The following is a 23,807-nucleotide window of genomic DNA, read 5'->3' as shown; positions in this document are numbered from 1 at the left end:
TCCCGATGATATTTCTGTGTTTCATCGTCAGTGTGAAGAGCCACGGGCTACAGTATACCTGCAGCAGTCCATCGTAAACTTCTACTGGACTCCCAGGAATGGATCAAAGCACAGACCGTTTGAAGCGTTACTCCCCTGGACAGAATTCAGCATGGTGTCTGTTGTATTCAAACGCGATGAAAATTCTGTGCTTCGTCGTCAATGTGAAGGCCCAACAGTTATAGTAAATCTGCTCCTGTCCATCAGGAACTACTACCTTAATCCCAGGAATGGTTCCAAGCACAGGCTGTTTGTAGCGTTACTCAACTAGACAGAAATCAGCATTATGCACGTTGTATTCAATGTGGATGCAATTCCTGTGTTTCGCCGTCAATGTGAAAGTCCAAAGGTTACAGTTAACATGCAGCTGTCCATCGGAAACCATTACTGGACTCCCGGGAATGGAACACAGCACAGACTGTTTGAAGCGTTAATTCCCTGGACAGATACCAAAATGGTGCCTGTTGTATTCAATCCCCACGCTCTTTCTGTGTTTCATCGTCAGTGTGAAAGTCCACGGATTACAGTAAATCTCCAGCTGTCCATCGGATACGACTACTGGACACCCAGGAATGGATCAAACACGGACCATTTGAAGCGTTACACCCCTGGACGGAATTCAGCATGGTAACTGTTGTGTTTAATCCCGATGCAATTTCTGTGTTTCATCGTCTATGTGAAGGTGAAATGGTTACAGTAAACCTGCAGCTGTCCATCGGAAACTAATACTGGTCTCCCAGAAATCGATCAAAGCACATACCGTTTGAGAGGTTCCTCGCCTGGACACAAGTCGGTATGGGAACTTCTTTACTTAAGCCCGATGCAATTTCTGTCTTTCGTCGTGAATGTGAAAGTCCAAAGGTTACAGTAAACCTGCAGTTGTGCATCGGAAACAACTACAGAATCCCCTGGAAAGATTCCAAGCACAGACCGTTTTCGAGGCGAGTAACGTTTCAAACGGTCTATGCTTGGAATCAACACCGGGAATCCACTTGTAGTTTCCGATGCAGCACTGCAGGTTACTGTATCCCTTGGACTTTCACATTGACGATGAAACACAGTAATTGCATCGGGACTGAATACAACAGGCAACATGCTGGTTTCTGTCCGGGGTAGTAACGCTTCAAATGGTCCGCGTCTGATCCATTCCTGGGTGTCCAGTAGACGTATGCGATGGACAGCTGGAGATTTACTGTAATCCGTGGACCTTCGCATTGACGATAATACACAGAAATAGCATGGGGATTGAATACAACAGGCACCATTCTGATATCTGTCCAGGGAAGTAACGTTTCAAACAGTGGGAGTCCAGTAGAAGTTTCCGATGGACTGCTGCAGGTATACTGTAGCCCGCGGTCCTTCACACTGACGATGAAACACAGAAATATCGTCGGGATTGAATACAGCACTCACCATACCGACTTCTGTCGAGGCGAGTAACGTTTCAAACGTTCTCTGCTTGGCATCTTTCCTGGGAGTCAAATAGTAGTTTTCGATGGACAGCTGCCGGTTTGCTGTAACCCTTCGACCTTCCAATTACGATGAAACAGCAAAATTGGATCGGGATTGAATACAACAGGCACCATGTTGATTTCTTTCCAGGGGTGTAACGCTTCAAATGGTCTGCCAATTAACCCATTCCTGGGAGTCGAGCAGCGGTTCCCGATAGAAAGTTGCCGGTTTACTGTAACCCATGGACTTTCACATTGACGATGAAACACAGAAAATGCATCCGGATTGAATACAACAGGCACCATGCTGATATCTGTCCACGGGAGTAACGCTTCAAACGATATGTTCTTGGAACTGTTCCTGGGAGTCCAGTATTAGTTTCCGATCGACAGCTACAGGTTTACTGTAACCCTTGGAATTTCACGCTGACGACGAAACACAGATATTTAATCTGGGTTGAATACAACAGGCATCATGCTGATTTCTGATCAGGGAAGTCGTGCTTCAAACGGTCAGTGCTTTGATCCATTCCTGGGGTCCCGAAGTAGTTTCCGACGGACAGCTGCAGGTATACTGTAAACCATGGACTTTCCCATTGACGATGAAACACAGAAATTGCATCGGGATTGAATAAAACCGGAACAATTCTGATTTCTGACGAGGGGAGTAACAGTCTATGGTGGGAATCTTCCTTGGGACTCCAGTAGTGCTTTCCGATGCACAACTGCAGGTTTAATGTAACCCTTGGACCTTCACATTGACGATGAAACACAGAAATTGCATCGAGATTGAGTACAACAGGCAGCATGCTGAATAATGTCCAGTGGAGTAACGCTTCAAACGGTCTGTACTTTAATCCATTCCTGGGAATCCAGTGGTCGTTACCGATTTACAGCTGGAGATTTACTGTAACCCGTGGACCTTCACATTGATGATGAAAAACAGATATTGCATCGGAATTGAATACAACAGGAACATTGCTCTTTTTATGTCCAGGGGAGTGCCGCTTCAAACGGTCTGTGCTTTGATCCATTTCTGGGAATCCAGTAGTCGTTTCCGATGGACAGCTGCAGGGTTACTACAACCCGTTGGTCTTCCCATTGACGATGAAACACAGAAATTTTATCCGTATCGAATACAACATTCACCATGCCCATTTGGATCCAGAGAAGCAACGCTTCAAACGTTCTGTGCTTGGAACCATTCCTGGGAGTCCATTAGTCGTTACCGATGGACAGCTGGAGGTTTACTGTAATCCGTGGACCTTCACATTGACGATGACGCACGGAAATAATATGGGGATTGAATACAAGAGGCACCATTCTGATATCTGTTCGGAAAGTTACGATTCCAAGAGTCTGTGCTTTGATCCATTCCTGGGACTCCAGTAGTGGTTTCCGAAGGAGAGCTGCAGGTATACCGTAACCCATGGACATTCAAATTGCCGAAAAAAATAATAAAATTGCATCGGAATTGAATAGAACACTCGCCATTCATATTTCTGTCCAGGAGAGTAAAGCTTCTTACGCTCTGTGCTTGGAACTATTCCTGTGAGTTCAGTTCAGTTTCCGATGCACAACTGTAGATTTTCTGTAACCCTTGGACCTTCACATTGACGATGAAACACGCATACTACATGGGGATTGAATACAATAGGCTCCATACTGATCTCTGTCCAGGCGAGTAACCCATCAAACGGTCTATGCTTGGAATCAACCCTGGGAGTCCAGTAGTAGTAGTAGCGTTTCTTCCGTGGACAGACATCATCATGGTGAGTATTGTATTCAACCCGGATGAAGTTTGTGTGTTTCGTCGTCAATGTGAAAGTCCAGTGGTCACAGTAAATCTGCACCTGTCCATCGGAAGCTACCACTGGATTCCCAGGATTTGTTCCAAGCACAGACCGTTTGAAGCGTTATTCCTCTGGACAGCAATCAACATGGTCCCTCTTGTTTTCCATCACGATGCAATTTCTGTGTTTCATCGTCAATGTGAAGGCCCATGGGTTACGGTAAACCTGCAACTGAACATCTGAAACTACTACTGCTCTCTCAGGAATGGATCAAAGCACAGATCGTTTGAAGCATTACTGACGTGGACAGAAATGAGCATGGTGCCCATTGCAATCAATGTCGATGCAATTTCTGTGATTCGTCGCTATGTGAAGGTCCAAGGCTTACAGTAAACCTGCAGCTGTCCATCGGAAACTACTATTGGTCACCCAGGAATGGTTCCAAAGACAGACCGTATGAAGCCTTACTCCCGTGGGCAAAATTCAAGATGGTGTCTGTTGTTTTCAATACTGATGCAATTTCTGTGTTTAATCGTGAATACGAATGGTCTCGGGCTATAAAAATCCTGCAGCTGTCCAGCGGAAACTACTACTGGAATCCCAGGAATCGATCAAAGCAGAGACCATTTGAAACGTTATCGTCTGGACACAAGTCGGTATGGTAACTGCTCTTTTCAATCCCGATGAAATTTCTGTGTTCCATCGTCAATGTGAAGGTCCACAGATTACAGTAAACCTGCAACTCACTATTGGAAACTACTACTGGTCTCCAAGAATGGCTGGTTCAAATGGCTCTGAGCACTATGGGACTCAACTGCTGTGGTCATAAGTCCCCTAGAACTTAGAACTACTTAAACCTAACTAACCTAAGGACAGCACACAACACCCAGCCATCACGAGGCAGAGAAAATCCCTGACCCCGCCGGGAATCGAACCCGGGAACCCGGGCGTGGGAAGCGAGAACGCTACCGCACGACCACGAGATGCGGGCGGTCTCCAAGAATGGACCAAAGCACAGAACGGTTGAAGCGTTACTCTCCTGGACAGAAAACAGCTTGGTGTCTGTTATGATCAATGCCGATGCAATTTCTGTGTTTCATCGTCAATGTAAAGGTCCAAGAGTTACATTAAACACGCAGTTGTGCATCAGAAACAACAACTGGACTCCCAGGAATGGTTGCAAGCACAGATCGTTTTATGCGTTACTATCGTGGACAGAAGTCACCATTAGGCCTCCTGTATACAATCCAGATTCAATTTCTGCGATCCATCTTGAATGAGAAGGTCCAAGGGTTACAGTAAACCTGAAGCTGTCCATCGGTAACTATTACTGCACTCCCAGGAATGGTTGCAAGCACAGACCGTTTGCAGCGTTACCCCCTGGACAGAAAGCAGCATGGTGCCTGTTGTTTTCAGTCGCGATTAATTTCTGAGTTTCATCGTCAATATGAAGGCGCAAGGGTTACAGCAAATCTGCAGCTGTCCATCGGTAACTATTACTGCACTCCCAGGAATGGTTCCAATCACAGACCGCTTGAAGCGTTACTCCCGTGGACAGAAACCACCATAGTGCCTGCTGTATTTAATCCCGACGCAGTGTCTCTGTTTCATCGTCAATGTGAAGGCCCATGGGTTAACCTGCAGTTGTGCATCGGAAAACACTACTGGACTCCCAGGAAAAATTACAGGCAGATGCCGTTTGAAATGTTACTCGCCTGGACAGAAGTCGGTACGGTGCCAGCAGTATTCACTCCCGACGCAATTTATGTGTTTCATCGTCAATGTGATATTTTTACGGTTTACAGTATACCTGCATTTGTATATCAGAACCTACTACTGAACTCCCCGGAATGGTACCAAGCACAGACTTTTTGAAGCGTTACTCCCCTGGACAAAAATCAGCATGGTGCCCGTTTTATTCAATCCCGATGTAATTTCTGTGTTTCATCGTCAATGTGAAGGTCCTAGGGTTACAATAAACACGCAGTTGTGCATCAGAAATAACTACTGGACTCCTAAGAATGAATCCATCCACAGACCGATTGAAGCGTTTCTCCCGTGGACAGAAATCAGCATAGTGTCTGTTATGTTCAATCCCGATGCAATTTCTGTGTTTCATCGTCAATGTTATGGCCCATGGGTTAACCTGCAGTTGTGCATAGGAAACAACTACTGGACTCCCAGGGAAGATTCCAAGCAGATACCGTTCCACCGTGGACTTGGCCGTTGGTGGGGAGGCTTGCGTGCCTCAACGATTCAGATAGCCGTACCGTAGGTGCAACCACAACTGAGGGGTATGTGTTGAGAGGGCAGACAAACGTGTGGTTCCTGAAGACTGGCAGCAGCTTTTTCAGTAGTTGCAGGGGCAGCAGTCTGGATGATTGACTGATCTGACCTTGTAACACTAACCAAAATGGCCTTGCTGTTCTGGTACTGAGGACGGCTGAAAGTAAGGGGAAACTACAGCCGTAATTTTTCTCGGGGGCATGCAGCTGTACTGTATGATTAAATGATGATGGCGCCCTCTTGGTTAAAATATTCCGGAGGTAAAATAGTCCCCCATTCGGATGTCCGGGCGGGGACTACTCAAGAGGACGTCATTATCAGGAGAAAGAAAACTGGCGTTCTACAGACCGCAGCGTGGAATGTCATATCCCTTAATCGGCAGGTAGGTCAGACAATTTAAAAAGGGAAATGGATAGGTTAAAGTTAGATATAGTGGGAATTAGTGAAGTTCGGTGGCAGGAGGAACAAGACTTTTAGTCAGGTGAATACAGGGTTATAAATACAAAATCAAATAGGGGTAATGCAGAAGTAGGTTTAATAATGAATAAAAGAATACGAGTACGGGTAAGCTACTACAAACAGCATAGTTAACACATTATTGTGGCCAAGATAGACACAGAAGCCCACGCCTGTAGCAGTAGTACAAGTCTGTATGCCAACTAGCTCTGCAGATGACGAAGAAATTGAAGAAATGTATGATGAGATAAAAGAAATTATTCAGGTAGTGAAGGGAGACGAAAATTTAATAGTCATGGGTGACTGGAATTCGAGAATAGGAAAAGGGAGAGAAGGAAACTTAGTAGGTGAATATGGATTGGGGGGAAGAAATGAAAGAGGAAGCCGCCTTGTAGAATTTTGCACAGAGCATAACCTAATCATAGCTAACACTTGGTTCAAGAATCATAAAAGAAGGTTGTATACCTGGAAGAATCCTGGAGATTCTAAAAGGTATCAGATAGATTATATAATGGTAAGACAGAGATTTAGGAACCAGGTTTTAAATTGTAAGACATTTCCAGGGGCAGATGTGGACTCTGACCATAATCTATTGGTTATGAACTGTAGATTAAAACTGAAGAAACTGCAAAAAGGTGGGAATTTAAGGAAATGGGACCTGGATAAACTGAAAGAACCGGAGGTTCTACAGAGTATCAGGGAGAGCATAAGGGAACAATTGACAGGAATGGGGGAAAGAAATACAGTAGAAGAAGAATGGATAGCTCTGATGGATGAAGTAGTGAAGGCAGCAGAGAATCAAGTAGGTAAAAAGGAGGGCTAGTACAAACCCTTGGCTAACAGAACAAATATTGAATTTAATTGACGAAAGGAGAAAATATAAAAATGCAGCGAATGAAGCAGGCAAAAAGGAATACAATCGTCTCAAAAATGAGATCGACAGGAAGTGCAAAATGGCTAAGCAGGGATGGCTAGAGAACAAATGTAAGGATGTAGAGGCTTAGCTCACTAGGGGTAAGATAGATACTGCCTACAGGAAAATTAAAGAGACCTTTGGAGGAAAGAGAACCACTTGCATGAATATCAAGAGCTTTGATGGAAACCCAGTTCTAAGCAAAGAAGGGAAAGCAGAAAGGTGGAAGGAGTATATAGAGGGTCTATACATGGGCGATGTACTTGAGGACAATATTATGGAAATGGAAGAGGATGTAGATGAAGATGAAATGGGAGATATGATACTGCGTGAACAGTTTGACGGAGCACTGAAAGACCTGAGTCTTAATAAGGCCTCCGGTGAAGACAACAATCCATTAGAACTACTGACAGTCTTGGGAGAGCCGGTCCTGACAAAACTCTACCTTCTGGTGAGCAAGATGTATGAGACAGGCGAAATACCCTCATTCAAGAAGAATATAATAATTCCAATCTCGAAGAAATCAGGTGTTGACAGATGTGAAAATTACCGAACTATCAGTTTAACAAGTCACAGCTGCAAAATACTAACGCGAATTCTTTACAGACAATTGGAAAAAATGATAGAAGCCGACCTCGGGGAACATCAGTTTGGATTCCGTAGAAATGTTGGAACTCGTGAGGCAATACTGACCCTACGACTTATCTTAGAAGAAAGATTAAGGAAAGGCAAACCTACATTTGTAGCATTTGTAGACTTAGAGAAAGCTTTTGACAATGTTGATTGGAATACTCTTTTTCAAATTCTGAAGGTGGCAGGGGTAAAATACAGGGAGCGAAAGGCTATTTATAATTTGTACAGAAAGCAGATGGCAGTTATAAGAGTCGAGGGGTATGAAAGGGAAGCAGGGGTTGGGAAGGGAGTGGGACAGGGTTGTAGCCTCTCCCCGATGCTATTCAGTCTGTATATTGAGCAAGCAATAAAGGAAACAAAAGAAAAGTTCGGAGTAGGTATTAAAATCCATGGAGATGAAATAAAAACTTTTAGTTTCGCCGATGACATTGTAATTCTGTCAGGGACAGCAAAGGACTTGGAAGAGCAGTTGAACGGAATTGACAGTGTCTTGAAAGGAGGGTATAAGATGAACATCAACAAAAGCAAAACGAGGATAATGGAATGTAGTCGAATTAAGTCGGGTGATGCTGAGGTAATTAGATTAGGAAATGAGACACTTAAAGTAGTAAAGGAGTTTAGCTATTTGGGTAGCAAAATAACTGAGGACGGTTGAAATACAGAGGATATAAACTGTAGACTGGCAATGGCGAGAAAAGCGTTTCTGAAGAAGAGAAATTTGTTAACATCGAATATAGATTTAAGTGTCAGGAAGTCGTTTCTGAAAGTATTTGTATGGAGTGTAGCCACGTATGGAGGTGAAACGCGGTCGATAAATGGTTTACAGAAGAAGAGAATAGAAGCTTTCGAAATGTGGTGCTACAGAACAATGCTGAAGATTAGATGGGTAGCTCACATAACTAATGAGGAGGTATTGAATAGAATTGGGGAGAAGAGGAGCATGTGGTACAACTTGCCTAGAAGAAGGGACATCGAGGGATCACCAATATAGTATTGGAAGACAGCGTGGAGGGTAAAAATCGTAGAGGGATACCAAGAGATGAATACACTAAGCAGATTCAGAAGGATGTAGGTTGCAGTAGGTACTGGGAGATGAAGAAGCTTGTACAGGATAGAAAGCATGGAGAGCTGCATCGAACCAGTCTCAGGACTAAAGACCACAACAACAACAACAACAACCGTTTGAAATGTTACTCACCTGGACAGAAGTCGGTATGGTGCATGCTGTATTCACTCCCGACGCAATTTATGTGTTTCATCGTCAATGTGAAGTTCCACAGTTTACAGAATACCTGCAGCTGTATATCAGAACCTACTACTGGACTCCCAGGAACGGAGCCAAACACAGACTGGAAAAAAATCAGCATGGTGCCTGTTCTATTCAATCCCGAAACAATATCTGTGTTTCATCGTCAATGTGAAGGTCCAATTGTTACAGTAAATCTGCACCTGTCCATCGGAAACTAGTACTGGACTCCCAGGAATTGTTCCAAGCACCGACCGTTTTTCAGCGTTGCTCCTCTGGACAGAAATCAGCATGGTGCCTGTTGTATTCAATCACGATGAAATTTCTATGCTTCATCGTCAATGTGAAAGACCAAGGGTTACAGTAAACATGCAGTTGTGCATCAGAAACGTTTACTAAATACCCAGGAATGATTCAGAACAGATACCGTTTCAAACGATACTCGCCTGGACATAAGTCGGTATGGTTCCAACTGTATTCAATCCAGACACAATTTTTGTGTTTCATTGTCAATGTGATGGGCCACGGTTTACTGTAAAACTGCGCCTGTCCATCAGATACTACTACTGGCCTCCCAGGAATTGATCAAAGCCCTGTCTGTTTGTCTCCCAAATATCTACAATGATATAACACTCAGAGAATTGCACCTAGAGTTTTCAGTAGCTTAGCAATAATCCCATCTTCACCAGATGTCCTATTGTTTTTTAATTTTGATAATGTGTTGGTGAATTTCTTCTTGTGTTAGTGGGGATGATTGAGGGTGCATGTAAATAGGTCTTTCCTTAGGGAATCTCGAAGGTGGTTCTGTACGATTAAGGAGCGTTGAAAAATAATGTGCCAGCTACTTACAGTTTCCCAGGTTAGTGTGTGCAAGTTTTGCATCAGACACAGCAAACAAAATGTATGTTTCACGAAATCTGATGGAAAATTTGCACTGACTAACCAGGGAAATACATATATTAGTTTTGGAAACAAGACCGAAACAATGAAGATGAGATTTATTGACACATTTATGCTCATGGCTTGTTCACTTGATAAACTTTCATCGATCTGAAGAGAGTTTAAAAGAAGAACATCAGAAAATTTTGATTGGAAGAGCTATTCAATCTAGTGACCAGAAAAGATGTACATCCATATGGTTACGTGGATTCTTGGAAAAAATTTGAAGAAGAGCAGCTTCCATCAAAAGAAGATGTTTACAGTTAACTGAAATAGTGTGACATAACTACATCATGTACAATTAGTATGGAGAAATATATTAACGACCTTGGTGAATATCATGATATGTATCTAAAACCGATGTTTTGTTATTGGTTGATGTATTTGAGAATTTAGAAAACCATACATTACAGCTTGCGCCAATGGCATTGCTGCAGTGATGACACCAGTTCCCATCAGATCATCGCAGTTAAGCGCTGTCAAGCTGGGCTTGCACTTGGATAGGTGACCATCCAGTCTGCTGAGCGCTGTTGGCAAATGGGGTGCACTCAGCCCTTGTGAGGCAAACTGCAGAGCGACTTGGTTGAGAAGTAGCGGGTCTGGTCTTGTAAACCGACATATGGCTGCGAGAGCAATGTGCTGATCACATGCACCGCCGCATCAGCATGTAATGATGCTTGTGGGCTGAGGATGACGCAGCGGCCATTTGGTACCATTGGGCCCTCATGGCCTGTTTAGGTGGAGTTTTATATTACATCTTATGACTTACATCCTTCTTGGTAATTTTACTGCAGCTGGCTTATCGTGGGGTGCACAGTTGAAAACGACTAAACAACCACTTGATTTATTATACAATCATGATATGATTTTAATGGTAGAAAAATGAATAAGGAGTGGTGTATCTCACTGTTGTAAAACATATGTCGAAGCAAATAATAAATATATGAAAGATTTTGTTGATAAAAAGACATCAAATTATTTAGCATATTTAGGTGCACACAACCTACATGGTTATGCTATGAGTCAGTATTTGCCGCATTCTGAATTTGAATGGGATGAGCAAAATAATTCTGATCGTATGAAAACAAGTGAAACATCAGACACTGCTAAAATTGGATATAGGTTTGAAGTAGGTCTCGAATATAAAAAAGATTTACATGATTTGCATAAAGATTTACCATTCGCTCCTGTTAATAACATTTTCCAGGAATGTAGGAAAGTAAGTTTCTGAATGCTCTGAATGATAAAAATATTTATATAGTTCACTACAGAAATCTTAAACAATACTTGTATCTAGGAATGAAGTTAAGAAAAAGTTTAAAATTTAAACAATCTGATTGGTTGAAGAAATATATAGATTAGAATGCTCAAATGGGAATGCAATCGAAGAATGATTTTGAAAAATATTTCTACTAGGTAATGAATAATTCAGTGTTTGGTAAGACAGTGGAAAATAAAAGAAGCAGGATGGATATAAAATTAGTTCCAGATGGTGAAAATAGTGATAAACTAATATCTAAGCCAAATTTTAAAGGAAAAACTATATTTCATGAAAAATTGTTGCTATTCACACGATGACGAGAAAAATCAAATTTAATATGCTAGTCTACGTTGGCATGTGCATACTCGATCTACCTAAAGAACTTATGTAGGATTTACACTATGGTGCAATGAAAAAAAATAAGGAGAAGGTACTGAACTGTGTTCCCAAGACACAGAGAGTTACATTTAAAATATAGAGATTAAAGATTTGTATGAAAGCATGAACTCAGTACCTGATTATTTAGATATGATTATCCAACAGATGATACTTACGGTATTCCACAAGTAAACAAAAAATTCTGAGGAAACATGAGGGATGAATGTAATGGAAAAATAATGGAAGAATTCTACACTTTGAGACCAAGAAGGTATGCTTATAAGGTTGGTGATAAAATAGAGAAAAACCTAAAGGTGTTAAGATATGTGTTGTTAAAAACAGAAAGAGTTTAGTAGCATATAAAGATTGTTTATTTAACGATATAGAACGATGCATATGATTCGAAGTGAAAAACATGTAATCTATGCATTGAGTCATCATGATGATAAAAGGTATGTGTTGAAAAATAAAATAAACCGATTACCATATGGTCATTATTCATTTTTATCATGTTGCACATAGTTTACAAATTCATAATCATCATCTACTTTAAAAAACAAAGACCTTAATTGAGGTGCATTATATGTGATTTCTGCTATCTTTTCCACAGTATAAACCCCAGTAGAATTTTTGTTGCTGTTTTCTCAGACCACTTACAACACACAAAATTTAATAAGAAGAATATAAATAATTTTTTTTCATACAAATGGAGGCCCTGGATATTGAAAAAGTTCTTCTATCTTCTGTAACATAAACATAAAATCCATAACACAATTACAACACCAATGGAGCGAATTTATTATTTAATTTTTATTGTACCCACTGTTTTCTAAATCTCTATTTACTGGGTGAGAAACTTCTAATAATGATGAATGGGTTTTAATATAATTTTGTAATATTTTTGGTAAATTATTTATTGGCAAATTACAATTCGCATGTTGTTTGGCGGTCATAAAAAGAGAAAATATGCGTTTTCTGTTTCTTCCCATATTTCTATAAGGCTTCCTTTATAACTAAAAAATCTTATTTTGTATTCGTCTTCCCTATAAATTTGCTTTAATACATTAATACGGTCAGTATAGTCCTGTCTTCTCAAATGTTCTATGATTAAAGATGGTTTAAATTTTTTTTAGAAATATTGTATTCAACTTGCCTTCTGTTGGATTGTTATTTCTCTCAACAAAAACGTCAAATTTAAATTGGTACCACACATTAGTCATATTTTCATGATTAAAAATTTATAAACTTATTAAATTTTAATCAAAGTAAATGGATACTCTACCGAAGAAGCTTAATAATGGAAGGAATTCCAATTTGTTTAAACAGATTATTGAGCTAGAAATTAATGAATTGTTTTGTGTTGCAGATGGTGTATATTTAAAAACTAGACATGGGGAAAAATTTCTATGGAATTTTATAAAAGTTTATGACCATTTTACCAAACAGATATAATAAATTAATTACAGATTGCAATATTCTGTTTTTTGAAGATGGAAGTATTAAACTGAGATATAAAGGATTGAAGAAACTTAAAAATAATAATAATAAGTTTCAGGATCTGGAATTTTTACTCATAATGTGGCTTTACTTCGAAAGTAACTGAATGCACAATTCCATCTACCTATCAATTTGCGCTCTCGGTTGGAATGAGTGTGTAAATTGAGCTTTTGCAGTTATTTATACATGAAAATGTCGTTTTACATACCCATAATTACGTTCTGTTTTGTCTCAAAAATGGGACATTTGATTTTTTACGGTTATTTGTATACAAGATGCCCCTATTTGTAAAACTGCGTCCATGTCCCCAATAGATATCTATTCAGGAGGGCATAGTCGCCATAAAATGGCCACTAAAGCGTACTTAATCACATAGCTCTCTTTTTGAAGGGATCATCGAACCTTTAAGACTGTGCCTTAAGTTTTTAATAGAAGTGATGTATCAGAACAGAAACTTGAGGGTTACTCCGCTTTGCATCACTTCGAGACAAGGGGACAACCTTCAGTTTCAGTTCACAAGTATCAATAGAACAATTATCCACTTAATTAATACTGTAAAGCCTCGAGTTATGCAGAAGTATCGTATCGTCCAAAATTGCGTTACTTATTTCCAGAGGTTAGACGTCATGTTTCAGTCTGTACATTTTGTTGTGTCCGACCACTCTCCCACCAGACGCCATAAGCTCACCTTGTCAAGTCCCCATACTGCCGGTGGAGGTCGAACATCTTACGGAGGGTCAACGGCATGTCGAGTAAGTCCAGAATGTTCCCAATGATGGGCAGCGTAGGCGGCCCTGGAGCGTCGATGTGGGGCTTGGTGGTCCACTTCCACCACAACACCGCCACCAAGCCGGCACAGCACCACACCACCAACTGCACCATCAGCCACGGCCACCACGCCATAGGTTAACAGGCAATGTGGGTTCCCAATAACCGACCTGCAGTCAGAACACAGCTGGTCACATATTCTCACGTTTCTCAGTACTGTGTACAGTAACGTTCAGAAATAATAGTCAGCACCAAATGATTCGTCAACAACACTGGCGTTTTAAAAGTATTACGTTCATATAAGGAACAGTCAAAATGTTTCTGTTAGAAAACATACAGTCCAGAATCGGTGTACCAGTGACACAAACTTGCCATGGTCATTGAGGCAATCATCCAGGCGATGCACCAAGATGAAAATACCCATTAAGTAAAACACTGTGTTCTGGTGCGTGAGTAAGTGTACGACTGAAGGTGCGATAGTCACGCGGTGTGTGTTCAGGGCTGCAAGGCGCGTGCTCGACTGCCTCCCACTTGAGTTGGCTGGATGGGTCTGGCCTCCCAGGCCGACGGGCGTCCTGAGTGGAGCCGCGACCAGCACGGAACGTGGAGCACCATTCCACAGTGGTGGATTTCGATTTCGACAGATATGCTGCCCCATACATATTCTTAATCCTCTGACGAATGTCTACTGGTGTTTGTTCCTGCACAATCAAGAAAAGAATAACAGCACGTTGGCCCTGCTTAGAAGCACTTGGTAACAACGTCGCCAACTCTGTCTTTTCTGCATTTACTGCAGACTCATCTGAAAAAGACACGAATGCTGTTTAATCTCTTGGCTACTTATCGGTGCTTAAATATCCGCATCGCTACGTTGCATATGTGCTGCGGAAACGTTTTGATCGCCCCTTATAAACAGTGCACGAAATGAAAAACATTGTCGCGAATAAAATGTCAATTAACTCTTCGAGAGAAGGTAAATTGAATAAAATTTTATTATAGAGAGGCATAAATAATAATTTACATACTTTGAATTTGATTCACTTGTAACACTTCAGTTTTATTAGTGTTATATGCTTTCTACAGGTAGTTTGTAAAAATTCACCTTAACAACAACAACAAAATGTTGTGGTTTTCAGTCCGAAGACTGGTTTGATGCAGCTCCCCATGCGACTCTATCCTGTGCAAGCCTCTTCATCTCCGAGTAACTACCACAACCTACATCCTTCTGAATCTGCATACATTATTCACATCCTTGTCTCCTTATACGACTTTTACACGCTACACTTCCCTCCAGTACTAAATTGGTGATCCCTTGATGCCCCAGAACATGTGCTACAAACCGATCCCTTCTTCTAGTCAAGTTGTGCGACAAATTTCTCTTCTCCCCAGTTCTGTTCAATACTTCAATACCTCCTCAATAGTTATGTGATATACTTATCTAATCTTCAGCATTCACCTGTGGCACCACATTTCGAATGCTTCTATTCAATTCTTGTCTAAACTATTTATCGTCCATGATTCATTTCCGTACATGGCTACACTCCATACAAATACTTTCGGAAAACACCTCCTGACTCGTAAAGCTATACTCGATGTTAACAAATTTGACTTATTCATAAACGCTTTCCTTACCACTGCTATTCTGCATTTTGTATCCTCTCGGACGATCACCAGTTATTTTGCTCCCCAAATAGCAAAACTCATCTATAACATTGTCTCATTTTCTAATCTAATTCCCTCAGCATCACTTTATTTAATTCAACTACATTCCATTACCATCGCCTTGCTTTTGTTGATGTTCATCTTATATGCTCCTTTCAAGACACCATTCCATTCAACTACTCTTCTCAGTCCTTTGCTGTCCCTGATAGAATTTCAATGTCACTGGCAAACCTCTAAATTTTTCTTCTTCTCCCTGGACTTTTATTCCAGATTTATCTTTTGTTTCCTTTACTGCTTGCTCAATATACAGATTGAATAACATCAGGGATAGACTGCTGTTCTTTCTCACTCCCATCTCAACCACTACTTCCCTTTTCTGACCCTCTGTGCTTATAACTGCCATCTGGTTCTGTACAAACTGTTAATAGCCTTTTGTTCCCCGCATTTTAGCCCTGCTACCTTTAGAAGTTCAAATAGAATGATCCAATCAACATTCTCAGAAGCTTTGTGTAAGTCTACAAATGCTATAAGTGTAGGTTTCCCTTTCCTTCACCTGTCTTCAAAGAGAAGTATTGCCTCCCATGTTCCTACATTTGTCCGAAATCCAAACTGATGTTCCCTGAGGTCAGCTTCTGCCAGTTTTTCCATTTGTCTGTAAAGGATTCGTGTTAGTATTTTACAGCTGTGACTTATTAAAAGAGCCGGCAGCTGTGGCCGAGTGGTTCTATGGGCTTCAGTCCGGAACCGCACTGCTGCTACGGTCGCAGGTTCGAATCCTGCCTCGGGTATGGATGTGTTAGTTAAGTTTAAGTAGTTCTAAGTCTAGGGGTCTGGTGACCTCAGTCCCATAGTGCTTAGAGCCATTTATTAAATTGATAGTTCGGTAATTTTCACATCTGTCAGCACCTGCTTTCAGGATTATTATATTCTTCTTGAAGTCTGAGGTGTATCGCCTGTCTTATACACCTTGCTTACCAAATGGAAGATTTTTGTCATGGCAGACTCTCCAAAGACTATTCAGTAGCTCTAACGGAATGTTGTCTACCCCCCGGGGCCTTGTTTCGCTGTAAGTATTTCACTGCTTTGTCAAATTCTCCACGCATTATCGTATTTACGTTCTCATCTTCCTCTATATCCTCTTCCATTTCCATAATATTGCCCTCAAGTACATCTCCCTTGTATGAACCCTCTATATATTCCTTCCATGTTTCTGCTTTCCCTTCTTTGCTTACGACTGGTTTTAGATCTGAGCTCTTGATATTCATACAGGTGGTTCTCTTTTCTCCAAAGGTCTCTTTAATTTTCCTGTAGGCGGTATCTTTCTTACCCCTAGTGATATACGCTTCTACATACTTACATACCTCATCTAGCCATTCCCACTTAGCCATTTTGCAATTCCTGTCCATCTCATTTTTTAGACGTTTGTATTCGGCCATTTATTACTTTTTTTATATTTTCCCCTTTCATCTATTTCTCGCCATCCGCGAGCCATGCATATACACAGTCGCACAGAAAACAGAGTAAATGCTCTCCGAATGTGGACGTGACTGGACACAGATGAGAATAGTTCTACATTGCGGCTGCCGATCAGTGGAGGCAGCTGTGCTACATTTACAAGCAATTTTAGAACACATAACGAGAGGTTATGTCTTGATCGCATGGATCGATCCGACATAAAATCGATGGAATTGCGAAAAATGACGAGGGAATAAGTATGAATTGACCGAATATACACCGAAATGCGGTGAAATTGAGGAAGTACTTGCGTATCTTCTGGTTCGCGCCGAACAATTTGTTCATGGGAACAAGTATGCGGCAACAAGAGGAATCCAAGAAACCGTCGACACCGAAACGAAAGGAATCAGGGAGGCAGGCAATTTTTTTTTTCTGTCGAGGCACCATTATACCAGCGATACACACGAGTTGACTACTGCATATGATGCTTTTCAAGAAGAACATTCACCTCTAAACTTACTTGCATCTGCATTAAAGGATAGCAGAGTGGACGAGGTGATCGATTGAGAAGGAGCTGTAACGAGGTACGATTTAATGGTTGACTGATGCATTCTAGAGGAGGAGAAGTTGCTGCATGTCAATTTTTCCACTGTTTGGTCCGGATAAATCAGTCGCGTGATATAGCCTGCCTTCTACTCGTATACAGCCACGTGTTCTGTATGTGGTTTAAAGCTCTGTCTACTTGCGATCGTTAACGGTGAACCTGTCAGTCATCAAAGGACTTCCATCTCATGTGTGATGAAACTTGACACATTCCTCTAAACGAACTTTGATTTATGCGATGTACTCCATCCCCCCTGTCGCATCTTGGGTGTAAAATCGAGAATTCAGCATCGAAATTAAGTTAGCGCTAGGTGCTTGTGAGGCGCTGCAATCCCCGCATACACATTTGCCTGAAAGATGTGCGGTTTACAGATTTAGTGACGGAATGAATGTAATTTTTACATGTCGGACGCTGCTGCTACGCATTTATCTGTTTCCTTGTAGGAGGTATCCCCCACTACTAACAATCATTTTATATAGGCTTGATGGAGGAATCGTATAATTTCTGAACCGTGATCGGATGTGAACGGTGGAGGCTATACGTCTCCAGAAAGCTATATTGTGCTCGTATCACGCAGAGAAAATGTTTTACAGAAGTAGGTTTTTCTTTTTATGGTTTGATAACATAGTTTATCGTAGAAAACTATGATTAAATTTAAAGGAAGATCTTGTATAAAACAGTACTTATCAAAGAAGCCTATCAAGGGAAGCTACAAGGTGTGGGTATTAGCAGACAAATCTAGCTATTCATGGAAATTTGATATTTACACAAGAAAGAAAGATAATGCTATGGAAAAGAAATTGGGAGAAAGAGTTGTAAAAGACCTGACTGAAAATATTAAAGGTAAGGATCACAGAGTTTACTTTGATAATTATTTCAGTATCGCAGATCTCCTTCCAGATTTGGAAGAAAACAAAATACATGCTTCTGGTACAGTGAATCCAAGTAGAAAATCTTTACCTATGTTGAAAAGTTACAAGGAAATGAAAAGGGGTGACTATGATTGGGCTACTAGCAATACAGGCCTTAGTGTGATGAAGTGGAAAGATAAGAGATCCGTCCGTCTGCTTTCAAATTTCCATGATCCAACTTAAACAACAGAGGTTACAAGAAAGGAAAAAGATGGAAATGAAGTAAAAGATTTTTGCCCCATTGCTCTCTCCGATTACAATGCCAACATGAATTGTGCAGATAAATTTGACCAGCTGAAGAGCGTATATGAAACTGACAGAAAGACCAGAAAGTGGTGGCACAGAATATTTTGGTACTTTATTGATGTCACTGTGGTGAATGCTTTCATCATCCATAAAGAAATGAAGTTGCCTAAGATGACTCTGAAGGACCTCAGAAGAGAAATCGCAAGGGATTTAGTGACACCTGCCTCGGTAGCTTCAAGAGGTAGAAAGCAAAGTCTGAGCAGCCATCTCCAGTTCAACAAGAAGAAACCCAATGTTCCGAAATCTGTGGGTCTTGGAAGCTCATCTCATCAGCCAGAAAGATCTTCAGAGAGGAGATGTGCAGCGTGTAGTTCCAAGAAACAACAAATTCGCACCGACTGGATGTGTAGTGAGTGTAAGGTTCCTCTATGCTTAGAGAAAAGGAAGACATGCTTCCAAGACTATCATGCATCTTGATGCACGGTGGTACAAAAAATGAACCACATCCCTTGTGACCAACAATAATTATAAAAATTGAATTTTGTGTACAATGGTAATAATTATGTTCATTCTATTATAAATATCCTGCTTGTATGAATTTTTGACAATAAAAGTAAGTCATGTACTTCTAGAGCTATTTTTTGGTCAAATTAGTTGTGCGTGAAAGAGTTAAATGAAGACTGGTGCATGATTTAGACAGTTGACGATTAGCAACCATGTTTGCAGAATCTTTTAGATGGATTATTATTTTGATGAGTTACGAGTTGTTTGTCTCTCTGGACGTAAATGTACTGAATTATTTACGAGTGGTTTGCATATCTGTAGGCTGTCCATTGCGTTATTTTTGTAGTTTCCAATTAGCAAGCACAAGTGTAGAGCATTATACATGAGTTACGGAGGAGTAGTTTGCAGGTCTGTATGCTGTGTGGCATTTCAGAGCGTGTGCTCTGTATCACTCTGATAAATATACTCCATCCCTAAATAAATTGTTCCCACCAACCCCTAGCAAGAGGCGGCAGATGGGTGACATAGGTTAGTGGAGGGGAATTTTGTTTGCCGCAATTTCCTTACCGCCAAAATTCAAACTTGGCGCCAGTTCCTAGGAGGAGGTGGCAGTCTGGTGACATAGGTTAGTGGAGGTAGCCCAAGTGACGTATCTTTTCTTAACTTAGTAGAGGTGTGATACATTGTTCCATTAAGTTTCGGGTGTGCAGCCGCAAGAAATCTCCTTCTTCTTCTAATATTTCGGCTGTATAACGTTGAGCCATCTTCAGAGTGAGCTGCGGCTCACTCTGAAGATGGCTGAAAGTTATACAGCCGAAATATTAGAAGAAGAAGGAGATTTCTTGCGGCTGCACACCCTAAACTTAATGGAACAGTCTTTGCGCCGCCAAAACCTGAAGATTCACGTGTGATACATTGTCCTGTTGGAATTTGAACTCCACACCATTTTTCTGGGGGAGGGGGAAGGAGAGGAGGGGGGTTAGGTTAGTGGAGGTTGCCCAATTGACCTATAATCCCAAAAAAATTCAACTTCCCGTCAAAATCCGCCATATCGAAAGACATCACAGTCGCCATCTTGGATGACGTCATCAGTGCCATCTTGGATAACAGTACTTTGTGCCAGAACATACACCGTCCCAATACTATCGTCTGCACGCTTGTGTCTTCTTAGCATCCACAGTAAAAGAGTGAATAATCCTGGTTTCGAAGAAAAAGTGATTGACTTGTTCAGAAAAAATATAAGTAGTTTACAGTTTTACTCCACAGATAAATATTACTGTCAGAGCCATAAAGTAACGTATGCTTTTTGATCAATACTAATATAAAATCTTACGAGGTTTGCATTTTTAGTTTGTTTGCTGTATATAGTGTAAGGACCCTCCTACTCCATTTGTGTTGCTAAATATCTCCTGGTTTCAGTGAAGCAGTTAAAATAACTTGTTATGTTTTATAGAGTCTGACTACCGAGGCCTAGTATTTTTGCAACAGGAGAAAGTTTTTAACCGAGGATGAAGTGGAATTTTCTATGGTCAGTTAGAAGTCGCAATTCGCCTACCAATATTAAAGACTGACGGTCCATTTGGCATCGCATTGGCTGCACTAATGGTAAGTATCTACAGTTGGAACAGTTGTCTGGCCTGCTGGTAAATTTGTTGATGCACCGCTGCGTAGAGCTGTGTGTAAATTCAGAGTCCGGAACCGCGCTGCTACTATGGTCGAAGGTTCGAATCCTGCCTCGGGCACGGATGTGTGTGGTGTCCTTAGGTTAGTATGTTTAAGTAGTTCTAACTCTAGGGGACTAATGACCTCAGATGTTAAGTCCCATAGTGCTTAGAACCATTTGAACCGTTTTTAAAATCACAGAACAACGATAGGTAAAGAATACTATTGCTTTCATATACTGAAACGTTTTGTGCAATGCACGCTAGGAATGTTCTCAAGAGACACGAATACTATCCTTTCCATACATTAAGTATGGCATATGACGATTTAATTAATATGGTTCGAACGAACGTAAATATTGCATGCGATTAGTGGCTGTATGTGAGTGTGATCGAATACGTCTTTTAATTTTTGGCACATATTACATCGGAGACTGGCAGAATTGATCGTATCTGAAGGCCATAAATAAAATGAAACACAAAAGAAGAAAACATAACAGGATTTGTAATAAAATCGAGATTTGCGACTACCTAATATCAAACCACGAGTTCTGCTTCTGAGAAGACCGTCAGGGAAGCAGCAGTATGATTGTGGACAACGATAAGACCGCTGGAATAGGCTGTTTAAAGTGGATGACCTCCAACTGTAAAGATTTATCACAAATATATGTGTGAAATCACAAGAACAAGTGTGGATAAAGGTAGGGGTAATCACTTTATAAATTTTAGAAAGTGTCGAGACATGCGACCATGAGAAATTTTTACATCCTTCTTGGCTAAACAACATGATATTACCAGACTAGAGGCTACAATGTATAACTACAGAATTGATTGTGTGTTTGACCCTGTGTAAAAGTGTTATAGACTTTTTTAACTCTTTCATAGAGTACTTACGATGTGGTCCACTGTACTCTGCGCCAATCACAGCCATGTAGTGTCAGCTAACTACTAACTTACAGGATAGCTGCTGTGTGGTGTTTATCAACGTTGTGCAGCTTGTCCACTGGTGTAATAAGAATACCCAAAAACTGACTGATGTCTGACCGACTCTCAAGACCGAGAAGTGCTTATAGCTTATGCTGGCCAGCATACATTTTTAATTATCCACCTGTAAATTACGTAGAGATGCTTAAAACTGACTCCAACATAGACAATATAAGTATTACAGCGCTATATTACAGCAGCAGAAACATATTTGTGTAAACTGTCTCAATCCAGGACATTGTTCTCCACAATACCGTCGGATTTGGATATCGCTGAATTGAGATTTATTCCTACAAATAGTATTATGCCACAAGTCTTAAGAAATACAACCAATTCATCAAACGGTCTTAAATAATTTCCCATTAAAGAAATTACTCCGTTCTGTTGTGTGAATGTACTAAGTGAACGAAAAAGAGAACTGGAAACAGAAGAAGTCGAAGATAAAAAACGAAAACTGGAATACTAGGCAATAGCAATTGCAACTGCTCCTGGAAAAGGAAGAAGCCACTGCGGATGTACAGACAAGACTAACAATTTTACTTTACACACCCAGTATGGAAAAGGCTGGATGTAAGTGAAGAATATAAGCTGTCGGCATGTTCTATAAATAGCTGTGGTAAAAGACCGTATGTCGGCGTACTGGCTGAAAATGCCGACATCGAGAATGTTTACTACATGAAAGCAGAGACGAAAAATATCATCTGGATCTGCTTAAAAATGATGGTTACATTGTTTCTGAATCTTGGGGACTCAGTTTTGTGCACTTAGTAACAGAACAAGCATTTGCAGAGTTTCAAACTCATGGAGTAACATCATTCAATGGCAATTAGTTTGCAAAAATTCTAAAGTTAAAGTTCTTTACGGAAATTCCGAAAGAATGTCAAGCTGATGGTCTGTCAACATGTACCCAGGAAGATGTGCAGTGTTTAAATAACTGTGTAATGCCCGAAATAAGAGGGAAAATTAAAATTCCCCGATGCACTCAGCTAGAGGAACTGCGAGAAGGAACAGAACTAACCGTTGAAGCATAAAGGAGATAATTTTCAGGAAGAAAACTAGGTATGTATTAGAAACGGTGAATAAACCTTCTTTTTACTTGTCAAATTACTGACTGGAGAATGAAATAGATGGTTCAGATGTAGACGGAAACAACAACTTAAAATTTATGTTGGATATCACTAAAACTACACAAAATGAAGATAATGAAAAAGTTGTTTCTGTATGAATGTATATTCAAAAATTAATAAAAGTTTTTGTACAGGAATATTTGCTTTCGTATTCTCAACTCAGTCAAACGTTCTAAGATTATCTCTTCCTATTTCGCAACCCCACACTGAATGAACCAGAGCTGCTCGCCTTATTGTATAGGGCTCAACTGGGCACGCTTGAAACGAGTTTCGTTCCCCTTTCCGATTACGGGTGCGTGTATATGTTCACCTTGTTGTGTGCTCTTGCCCACAGTACTACTCAGAAATGACAGGAAAGTATCCCACAGTTGATTGCGGAAGTATTGCCTCCTACCGACCTACAAGTATGTAGCTGCTGAGGAACTTGTAACAAATACGTGGTAAGAAGGTGTAGGACATCAGAATACAACCGAAATGTTGGAAGGTCAATGGACACTACTACAACTGACGGAAAATGCTCTAAGGCTCTATTTAAACATAAAAATTGTCATGGAGATTAAAAAGAAAACATACTCGTAAACAACAGGCGCTGGTAATTGAGAAAAATCATTGTAATAGCATGATTACCTGAAAAACTGATTCCAAAAGATCTCACCGGGAGGGAGCGGAGGCAGCTGCTGATGCGTTCAGCTCGATGTGCAGCTACTGACTAACTCACTCTTACCTCCCAACCTACCTCCCCTCCTTCCTCCTGCACGGCCTCCGCAGCAAGAGGTACCAGTTTTTCGGGTGTGATTAAGCCTGTCGCTAACAGTACGAAAAAGAGAATTAAGTGAAACCCTCTATAAATACATAACGAGTGATTACATAAGCACCCAACTGTGAGATCGTAGCAATTGGAACATCGAAAATGGCTGCAAATATTCAGTTTGCACTGTCTTGTCAGATTAAATGTGTAACAATTTACAAGAGTCAAATAGATTTTTCTTTTTC

At 40.7% G+C, this 23,807-nt stretch overlaps 1 protein-coding gene across 2 annotated transcripts in view; it reads right to left on the bottom strand.

The window, feature by feature from the left end:
- The window catches only part of LOC126210340 (cytochrome P450 4g15-like), a 110,410-nt gene extending 86,896 nt beyond the window's left edge, over nucleotides 1-23,514 (bottom strand). The window contains exons 1-2 of one of the 2 annotated variants that reach the window (XM_049939555.1): nucleotides 23,442-23,514; nucleotides 13,581-13,830 (exon numbers count right to left, since the gene is read on the bottom strand). In XM_049939555.1, coding sequence (XP_049795512.1) covers nucleotides 13,581-13,795 — 215 coding nt within the window. In that variant the 5' untranslated portion in view covers nucleotides 13,796-13,830; nucleotides 23,442-23,514. Of the gene's footprint in view, nucleotides 1-13,580; nucleotides 13,831-21,597; nucleotides 21,662-23,441 lie in introns of those variants that run through there. The other variant, XM_049939556.1, reaches the window with a different exon arrangement.
- Nucleotides 23,515-23,807: the final 293 nt, after the last annotated feature.

This window comes from Schistocerca nitens, chromosome 10 (genome assembly GCF_023898315.1).
Source record: "Schistocerca nitens isolate TAMUIC-IGC-003100 chromosome 10, iqSchNite1.1, whole genome shotgun sequence".
Lineage (NCBI taxonomy): Eukaryota > Metazoa > Arthropoda > Insecta > Orthoptera > Acrididae > Schistocerca > Schistocerca nitens.
Note: the sequence above shows the minus strand (reverse complement) of the source record. Positions and strands in the feature narration are given on the sequence as shown.